General features: G+C 37.6%; 1 protein-coding gene across 1 annotated transcript; it reads left to right on the plus strand.

The window, feature by feature from the left end:
- Window positions 1–388: 388 nt before the first annotated feature.
- Window positions 389–10,928, plus strand: Polo (Serine/threonine-protein kinase polo). The gene is made up of 7 exons (XM_071792598.1): window positions 389–1,499; window positions 3,548–3,772; window positions 3,836–4,053; window positions 4,348–4,643; window positions 5,356–5,652; window positions 6,419–6,819; window positions 7,420–10,928. Exons 1-7 carry the CDS (start codon window positions 1,416–1,418, stop codon window positions 7,615–7,617), a joined length of 1,719 nt encoding a protein of 572 aa, XP_071648699.1. The 5' UTR covers window positions 389–1,415; the 3' UTR covers window positions 7,618–10,928.
- The last annotated feature ends 203 nt before the right edge of the window (window positions 10,929–11,131 follow it).

Raw genomic sequence — 11,131 nt, forward strand, 5'->3', positions numbered from 1 at the left:
TCAATTCTTACGACTTGGCCGGTATCATAGTCTCCGATTAACGTAATCCTCCGATTAAACTCTTCGTCTCTTTCTAGGGGAACAGTTAGAAAGAGATGCAGAGTGAGTTTAATCGGAGGATCACGTTAATCGGAAACTATGATACCGGCTCTTATGACTAAGGCCCGGTCTACAATGGATGTCGGAAGTCGGATTCGTAAGAAATTGACCAATCACAATCTATTATTCTCCTTGCGGTCGAAGAATAATGAACTGTGATTGGTCAATTTCTTACGACTCCGACTTCCGACATCCATTGTAGACCGGGCCTTACAACACCCATTGTAGACCGGCCGTCGGAGTCGAATGTCGGAACCGTCGGAACGTAGCCGATAGTCTTAGGGCCAATTTCACCAACCACAGTTAGCTTAACCGATGGTTAAAGTTAACAGAATTGACCAATAGAAATGAATCCACCCTGCTTTCTATTGGTCAATCCTGCTAACTTTAACCGTCGGTTAAGCTAACTGTGGTTGGTGAAATTGGCCCTTAATGAGGAAAATTAATTCATTTTCGAAAAAAGACGTTCCGACATCCGACTCCGATAGATGACTGATTGTAGATTGGCCCATTCACGTGAATCGATCTTTCCATTGAATTTGTCCATCAGAATGTTCTATGTTGAATTGGCCAATCCGCCAATCAGAAACGTGGGCAATCGGGAACCGACCGAGCTCGATCGCGGCCTATCGCGCGGCCGATTCGCCAAAATCTCGGCAGAGAAATCGCGCGGAACGCGAGAACTGCGAGACAGTGCGCGAGAAGCGAGGTCGACGACCGCGGGGTGGCGCGCGCGCTAGCTCCCGCCGGGTCACGTGACCCGGCGCCGCGGCGATTGGTCGGCCATTCGTAATTTAAATCGAACGAGCCGTTGCACGTTTTTCGCGACGGTGGCGAGACTGGTGTGAGCCAGAGCCAAGGCGGTTTGAACAGAAGTACGGCGAGCAGCGAGTTCCGCGGGTGTCCTGTGGATACGGTAGCGTGGCGCGCTCACGGCCGTTCGTTCTTCTTTTTCCCCTTTTTTCCCCGTCGCATCCTCGGGCTTTCTTTCTCTCGGGTGCGTGAGAACGGTTCGAACGTGAACGTATATCGGTCGCCGAATACGCGCGAATCCTCGCCGGCCGGCGAACTTGGTTTGGGAAACAGTCGCTGATTCAGGATCACGGGTAGTCACGGCGTCGAGGTGCGACGGCACGTGCGACAGAACGTCCGACAGCGACGCGACAACATCGGGTAACGTCACCGCGTCCGACGGCGGCACGTCATCGTGGGAGGATTGCGGTACGTCGTCGTCCTGGGAGGATTGCGATACGACATCGTGTGACGATACGTCGGACGACAGCGGGTCCTACTGCCATTGTCACTGCCATTGCGCGATGTCGAATGAGGAGGAGATACCGAGCGTGATCTACGACGCGAACACCGGCAAAAGTTACGTGAAGGGCCGCTTCTTCGGGAAGGTAAGAACGACCGGCGACGTCCTTGAGCCTCTCCTTCGCCTTCGCCCTGACCTTGCACAGTCACGCTCCTATTACGTTATTCGCGCGAGCCTCTGTCCCGCGACATACGTACATACATACACACGCACACACGTGTAAACGTGATCCTTTGGCGCCCGACACTTGTTGCACTCGTGCCGAAGACGCCTCTTGTAGAAAGACGTATGATTCGTGAGAGAAACTCGCGAAAAACTGTTTCAGCTTCTCTTTGGGGATTCCAGAGAGGTTTGGATCGAAAATATACTGGCAATTTGACTTGTCTCCATTTGTATCAATGCAGGTGAACTTTAATCTCGGTTTGTTTAATTCTTTAGAACTAGAAAAGGGTAAAAAGTACAATGAAACATGATTAGAGTTAATCTACATTGGTGGAACTATAATGGAGAAATATAATTGGAGAACCATGAGGAAGTTTCATGAGAGAAGATTGCTCAAATGTCCTTATCATCCTAAATTAAAACTATTAAACTATATTTCTTTTTTTAACTGTGTATGTGGAGCTTTTGCATTTTTTTTATGAAAACTATACTGTTGATGTATTATTGTAACTGAGCAGTTTAAAGAGCACTGCCATTAGCTTCATTGACACTATTTTAATAGCATTTTGTTTTACTATTTTTTGTGTATATATATGTAAATTTTTTTAAATATACAAGATGTGTCATGACTCGAGGTCCATACATTAGGTGCTTTCCATTTACATCAAAACTCAGATAATTCTCACTTGTGGCGTCGTTCTATCCTTTTTGGCAATTAATGAATAATAAAGACAGAATGACATCACAAGTGAGAATTATCTGAGTTTTGATGTAAATGAAAAGCAACTATTAAAGTCGTGTTATTAAAGTCATTTAGAGTTGAAATTGTTTACATTGTATAAACATATATCCATAAATGCTTCCTAACAGAACTACAACCATTGAAAGTTGATGTAAATATTTAAAAGAGGAAAGAAAAAAGATACTTAATTTAATTTGTTTACAAACAAGTTAAATAAGTCAAGTTATTTATAAACAAGTTAAATGTCTTTTTTCTTCCCTTTTTTAAATATTTACATCAACTTTCAATGGTTGTAGTTCTGTTAGGGAGCATTTACGGACATATGTTTATTAAACAACTTCAACTATAAATTAGAGTCCTAAATAAGAGAAGCGCATCTGGCGGCTCGCTTGGTGATTGGCTGACCGCGGCCACCAATCACAACCGAAAGTGATGGTCCTGCAGCTGATTCCATATGCGAAGTAACGTGTATTATGTGAGTGAGAAAGATTAATATTTAGAATATTATTAACAAATCTTATTTTACGTTGATTACAATGATGGAATTAAAACAAAATTATTTCTGAATGATCAAATTGTGTCAGATATACAGAGGTTGCTTTGTTCAGCGGTCAGCTGCGGGCTCAATAGGAACCATGAAGGGGGTAAGGAATGTGCTTCTCTTATTTAGGATTCTAATATAACCCACCTATTAGTGAACTGAAGACATTCATGATTAGTAACTGAAAGGTCCGTGGTTCAATCATGGCCTTCATCCCACATAGTCATCAATTGAGAGGAGGATTTCCCATTTATGGAGAGGAGAGTATAAGAGGAAGATTCTTTGTTTAAGGGGAGGAGAACAGTTCACGAAAAAGGATAACAGGGTATAGAGGTTTTGTGTCAAATAACTGGTACCTTACGGTCAGTTACCAGTTGGAGACACGGCGATAGGATTAAGTCTTACCCAAAACCTTAAAAACCCTCCGAATTGAAGGCACTCCAAATTTTTACCAAAAAGAAGAGAGATACCTGTAGAGTTACTCATCTTGGAACTTGTAAATCCTTTCAAATTACAGATTCTTTAAACGTTAAATATATTAATTACTAAAGAACCATTATTAAAGCCAGTAGGTATTAAAACATAATTTACTTGCAGGAAATTAACTTTATAATTAAAGCGTCAGCTTTTTTCTTCCCTTTTTTATTGCAGTTGTCTTTACTTTACTCTTATGTCCATTGCTTTATAGGGTGGCTTTGCAAAATGTTACGAGATCACAGAGTCAAAGTCGCACCATGTATTCGCTGGGAAAATCGTGCCAAAGTCACTGATGGCAAAAAGCAATCAGAGGGAGAAGATGACCCAGGAGATTGCGATTCACCAGACCTTGAATCACAAACACATCGTTGGCTTTCACGGTTTCTTCGACGATACTAATAATATTTACATTATCCTGGAACTCTGTCGTAAAAGGGTAAGTAGCAGCAGTAGCTACTTCAATTGCCAATTGTGAGTTTACAATTGTTTAACATTCTAGTCGATGATGGAGCTGCATAAGCGCAGGAAAGCACTGTCGGAATGCGAGACACGATACTTCATGAAGCAGATCTTGGATGGAGTTTTTTACCTGCATCAGCATAGAATAATTCACAGAGATTTAAAGTTAGGCAATCTGTTTTTGAACGACGATTTGCAAGTCAAGATCGGTGATTTCGGATTGGCAACCAGATTGGAGCATGACGGTGAAAGAAAAAAGTAATTGTTACTCAAATACACCGCAGTCATGACGAATGTGATCATCTTCTCTGTTCATTGTGATAAATCATTCTAAATCTAAAGATTAAATTATATTTTATTCATTCTTAAATTCTATTTAAATGTGATATTTTTTATTTATTTAAACTTAATTTTACTTCAAAATTATATCCACATAAATTATACTCCAACATACTTTGATAAAATTTTTAAACTATCAGGGATAAATTAATTTTATCAATTACACACAAAATTTTGGTATATGATTTGACTGATTGATGAATTTTTTAATAGAACTGTCTGTGGTACTCCGAATTACATCGCACCGGAAGTGCTCACGAAGATCGGACACTCGTATGAAGCTGATGTATGGAGTATTGGTGTCATAATGTACACTCTACTTGTGGGCAAGCCGCCTTTCGAGACGTCAAGCCTGAGGGAAACGTATTCTAGGATCAAACAAGTGCAGTACAAGACACCGCAACACATTAGTAAACCTGCCATGAACATGGTGGCGAACATGTTGCAACTGAGTCCCTCAAAACGTCCGTCCGTTGCCAAACTGATGAAAGACAGCTTCTTTAGTTCTGGTAAGACATCAACAATTAAAAAAAGTGGAATTGTTCAATAGTTATTTTTTTCCTTATAAAATAATTCTATCGATTATATAACAGCTTTTTTTGATAATGTGATAATATAAATTATATTATTTGGTTTATTGTAATGTTTCTGTGATATAAGATATAAGTTATAAAATAAAATAACTTATATAACTTATATCTTATATCAAAGAAACATTACAATAAATCAAATAATATAATTTATATTGTCACATTATCAAAAAAAGTAGAATTATTTTATAAGGAAAATATAACTATTGAACAATAATTGTTGATGTGTCTTCCCATCTGATTTCCTAAATAAGCTTCCTAGTGGGACAAATGGCTCATTCCGAGTAAATAAGTTATATCTTCTTGAAAATTGTATATATTTGCATCTATTCGTCATAAATATAAGCTTATAACTAAAAATAAATTTTAAAAATCCACAAAAATTGTGAAAATTTTCTGGCAGGATCATTCTAAAGAAATCACTTATGGGGCAGACGGCTCATCCTGCTTGGAAGTCGAAAAGTTAAATTAATTCAAATTAGACGAGAGAAATTGAAATTCTTTGCCAAAATGTTTTGCATTTTTTCTATTGTCAGAGCAAATTACAGTATAAATAATTTGCAATTTTTTTGTCCTTTTTATTTGTTAATGAAAGAAGTAAAATAATTTTCTTATTAATTAACAATTGCAGGATACATGCCGGCGAGTTTACCGCTCTCATGCCTGACAATGGCACCACGTTTGGATACGCTCGAGTTACACTGCAATCGCAAACCGCTCAGTGAGATGAACCTTAACGGCTATTCGGAACAGGAGATTTTCCCCCGAGTGCCGAATAGTCCATCGCGAAAGGCTAAATTTAATAACGAAGTCATTGAACCGCAAAGAGGCGGCAACCTCGACATCAGAAAGATGCTTCAAACGCTAAAAGAGCAAATAGCTGTTGTATTAAAAACTAAGCCTGCTAGGGAAACAGCTTCTTCATCAGGTATGTTAGAGAAACTATTGAGTTGTGTAATAATTAATTTTATTTTGTTTTTAATAAAAGGGGGAAAATATATATATAATATATATATATATATATATATATATATATATATATATATATATATTTGATAATCAATTTAAACACGTAATAGTTCTTTTCTAGTGGTCTTTAGTTGAGACTGCGTTTTCAGTCCAAAAGTACCGGCACGCGTGGTTTGCAGGCAAAGAATTGCACGTAAAATTCACGCGAATAATATTAAGCAACCAAGATCCAGCTTTGCCCGTTTAACAGCGTTTTCCTTAATTTAATTTTATATATAATTACGTGTTTATATGTCGATATAGCTTTATCAAACAATATATGCGTCGTTTTGATCTCTGATACTCTGCTATCTTTTGGATAACTTCATGATTCCGTTCTTAAAGTAACTTCTCCAATTTTTTGACAGAAAATTACTCTAGGTGATTTTTGCAGATTTCTAAAAAATCAAATTTTTTTCCATTAAGCGAATTTTCTAGTGATCTAAATAAATAATAATCTAAAAACGAAATATGGGTGTGGTAAGACATCCCAGCTCAACTGTAATAATTTTTGCCGAATGACCAAAAAACCTTCAATTTGTCGAATTGAGCGCAGTATTTGTTACATATATATATATTTTTTAAATTAAATATTGAGATGTGCAAATAATTGGGATTAAATTATAATTGCTATATTCAGTATTACTTTATGATGTTATAAAAATGTTTTCTCTGAAAATTTGCAGACGAATTGACTGATCCAGCGGCGCAGCCTGTGATTTGGATCAGCAAGTGGGTGGACTACTCCGATAAATACGGTTTTGGATACCAATTGTCCGATGATAGCGTCGGCGTGATGTACAACGATGGCACGCGATTGATCATGATGTCAAATGGCTACAACATTCACTATATCAATCGCGAGGGCGATGAGTTGTACTACACAGTCAAGGATTATCCGGCCCATCTTGAAAAGAAAATGAAACTGATGAACTTCTTTTTGAAATACATGAACGAGCATCTGATGAAGGCGGGTGGCTCTATTTCGATGAAACGTGGTGACGAACTCTCCAGAATACCCTATATACATCAGTGGTTCAGGACTCAGACAGCTGTAGTGATGCAACTGAGCAATGGCACAGTGCAAGTAAGTGTTAATTAATCATCTCTAAAGTTATGTTAATATGTATATATGTGTGTGTAATATAATGTTATTAACATATATATTATTTATTGTTTCTGAAATGAATTACATTCTCATACTACAACATCGTGTACTTTCACTTCATTTTACTCTTTTGCTTCTATTATACCTGAAAAATATTTGAGATGAGGGGTAGAATTCGAAATGTTACAAAATTAATCGTTTCTATATGGAGCCATGCAATACCCCACCTGTATAGTTCTTATATTATTCTTATCTACATGTACACTCATTTGATGATGAACTATTTTTATCTTAATTTTTTTATTTGTTCAAATATTTTATTAGTCTTAATATTCTTTGCTTTTTCTAAGCTCTTTTTATAATTTTTTTGCTACACTGTGTGTTAACTTATTCTTTCTTTGCATATATATATTTATTTATTTTTATTTATATTTCTTTTATCTGTTTTAATACACTTTAAACAATGAGAAGATATAATTTGTTTTTAGTAGCATTTTTATTACTGTTACGTTGTTGGAAGTATTGTTTGTTACAGTGTTTTTGTTTTGGGATAAATAAAATTGTCTATTTATTTCTTAGATCAACTTCTTGGACCATGCAAAGATCATCATGTGCCCGTTGATGGCGGCAGTCACTTATATCGATCACGACAAGAACTTCAAGACTTACAGATTCCAGACCATTCAGGAAAATGGTTGCTGTAAGCCATTGGCGGACAATCTGATGTACGCGTACGAGAAGATCAGGCTGATGCTAACGAATTCTCAAGCCCGATAAGATCATTTATGTCAAGGAACAACGAGAGTAAAAAAAAATAGCGAGTGCCGCGCCTCTCTTGGCACTATAAATTAACTTGGCACTATAAATTAACTTGGAGGAACGCGACATATGTATTTATTTTCTAATAGCGCTGTCTTTGTAGCGAGGGAGAGAGAGAGAAAAACAGAGAGAGAGAGAGAGAGAGAGAGAAACGGGCGAATGGAAGTCACGCATGATTTTCCTTCTTCCTTTGCCCGATTTTTATACCGACGTAGAATTTTGCTAGGTAATCTTTTTTCTTTCTTTTTTTTATCATTTACGAAAGAGAGAGAATGAGAGTGTGTGTGTGTGTGTGTGAGAGAGAGACAGACAAAGAGAGAGAGAGAAAGAGAAAGGTAACCAATTGCGCAACGAAGGCAAAACATTTTGCGAGGAGGCATCCCATCGTTCTTAGGTGTGCCGTACATATTACTTAACGTTAATTGATCGGGTATCATTGATCTGCCGTCTATCTTCAAAAATAGTACTAGAACCGCAATTTCTAAAATCTCAGTTAACTTTGACCAATGTCTAGGACTCTAAGTGAAACTCCCTTATTTGTATATCCATGTTAGCCTCCGGCCTGATTTCCTTTTTCCTTCAATTCCCATTAGGAATCTTGCAAAAGACTCCTCATCTTCATTAATCCGCAGTGACTGCTTAAAAGGTATTTTGCTCTAACTTTGCAATTGAATCAGATTCGATCAAGAGGTCCCGCGCCGCGTTCACCACGAAAAAAAAGAGGAAGAGCGGGGCGGAGCATAGGAGTAATCGTGATTCGACTGAGTGGTGCAATCTAACGTCCGATTTCGTTGTCGTAGCTGAGATGAGAGACCTGCAAAAGCTAGTCTTCTGACTGATGTGTTTATTCCTCGCTTCTGAAGATTTGCTGAAGCCAAGAACTTGCTCGCGAACTCGTTCGAAGCAGTGCGACTTGGACTACAAGCGATTGTTAATCCCCGAGCACTAGTTGTTAAAGTCTAGTAACAACGGCGGCGCAGATCTACGCGCGTTTATCGAAAGAAAATATTGTTCGAGGTGAGACTGTTCGAGACAAATTTTGTAACGACTTGCTTAAAGCTTAATTATTTCAGTTGTGACGTATCGATAATTAAAAGTATGTTTACCACTTCAAGGAATACAGAAACAAATAACAAATGACGATTAAATAAATTATATCATGATTATTTCTTTTGCTTTTTCACACTATTTTATTTACATACACTTCACGTATTCGGTAAAGCTAATTTTTCTTGTATAAGACGAACAGCGTAGAGATTCTATATTTTGGGAAATGTATATCTTGCAAACTCCACCCTTTTTAGCAACTTATATAGCTTAAATTAGAAATCGAAGATATCTCATAAAGAGTACTCTCAAAATTTATTTTGTAGAAATTACCTTTAATTACCTTTATAGCAAGAATTAAGCATAAACAGTCGTTATTTCCGTGAAATTGCTAAGATCGGATATCGTATGGTAAATCGCTATTAATTCATCTAGAAATTTTGAAGATTTTCTAGAATTGAAAAAGAAATGTGTGAGAGAAATGGATTGGCGACTCTTTCTGTCGAGAAATTCAACGAGTGATTTACGATTTCTCGCATTGCTTCGATCGGTTAGAAAATAGTACGAAAGAGTGCGGAGTCAATTGTATCGAATTACTTTATGCATGGAGATTATTCTGCCTGATAGAGAAACGACTATACAAAGACTATATTTTTTTATAGAGCTAAACTGACCAAGCATATTATAACTAAATCGAGCGGCATATAAACGCGGTGTGTTGTACTGTAAGATTCTCTTTTGTAATATTAGATTGTAACAGACAGATAATACGTCGATTTTTGTAGAATTATTGTAACATTGAATCGTTACGAGAGTTCCCGTATTTTTTTTCAGCAGTGCATAATCCTGATTTTGATTAAGGATTAATTAAGACAGCTAAATGATGTATTTTAGCAAATAGAAATCGAAAGGTCTGGATAAAAGGAACTCCAGAACGATTAGGGAATCTCGAGAGAATGGAGATCCGGATACTCGTGGATTTCGCGGTGCGAAGTGTTGACGATCAGAGTATTTAAGTAGCCGAGGGGTTTACGGATCTCCTTGATAATCCGACGAGCCGATAATTTGACGGCCGAGAGATCGAAGAATCGTCGAGAGCGAGATCGTAGCGATTTTGTGTCGAAAGAACGACGGAAACTTTCGTAAAGATTTGATGTGAACTCTTATAAGGAGACTGGACGAAAGGAGGAGTATAGTTATCATATAACGAAATTGATTTAAGTATAATAACGGGGGGACGATAACACGTAATCAATAAGTGCCACTTGGAAGGAACAATATTAGCTTAGCGAATGACGTTACGTTATGTTAAGTTAGATATATAATATGCGCGGAACAATTATTGATAATTAGGTAATATGTTAACAAATTACGATTAGTGTATATAAATAAAAAGAATAGGCAAATACGCCGAGATGAATGGCGCGTTCACGAGCGGGAGGTAGCTTAGACAAAAATTGTTAGGATAATATTTTTTACATGATGCATCAATATACGTATAACGCTGTTTTGAAAAGAGTACGGTACAGAAATAAACTGTTTTTTTTCTTTTTTAAAATGCGAGTTGCTTTTTGCGCGCGCGATGCGGACTTGAAGTAGAATGAATTAACGCTCTTGCTGGCTGTTCCACACGCTTGGCTCGACAATCGAGTGGGATCTATAACGACGACTTTTAAGTATTTCGCGCCGAAATGTTTAAAACGAGCGGGTAATCCCTTCGTCTGACCTCATGATTTACCAATCGTCGATAATGTAAGGCTAGAAGGAGGTATTTCCCCCCGCGTTCTGAAGATCGAACCCAACAGAATTCCTTAAGTAAGAGTTTGGATATCGTTAGACAATTTTTATATTTTAATATTTCACTTTTATTTATTTTTGTTAGATTTACTTATTATAGCAATAATATTTTGTACTTATGGATTAGCGAATGGGATTTATTTTTTTTTAATACATATTGACCAAAAATGTATCAGAGCTCAATATTGATAGAGCTTTCATTATAGGATTTGTGTTTATCCTTTACTTTTTGCCAGTTTTTTTTTTTTTAATCTGTTTTACGTTATAAGCGAGATTTCGTTCTCGAAATATTGACTTGTATGAAAAATGTATACCAGGCCACAACGTTTTTGCGTAAAACACTCGGTCAACAATGTATTAACTTAACAATCTGCACAGGTACCAAACTGATTTGAACGTTTTTTGAAAGGCGTACCAGAGATTGCCTGAAGATGGCGGACAGAGTTGGTGTCCAAATAGAGACCTAAGTGTCCAAACTCTTTACTTGAGAGCTCTACGGAGACCGTCGGCCGTCGGACTTCCGCGAAATAGTGGCGGGAGGAGGGGGGGGAGGAATCACGTGTCGCGTTGGGGTTGGGGTTAACCAATAAGACAGCACAGCCGTGCGCTCACTCAGTCGAGTGACGGA

The sequence above is a fragment of the Temnothorax longispinosus genome, chromosome 11, assembly GCF_030848805.1.
Source record: "Temnothorax longispinosus isolate EJ_2023e chromosome 11, Tlon_JGU_v1, whole genome shotgun sequence".
Lineage (NCBI taxonomy): Eukaryota > Metazoa > Arthropoda > Insecta > Hymenoptera > Formicidae > Temnothorax > Temnothorax longispinosus.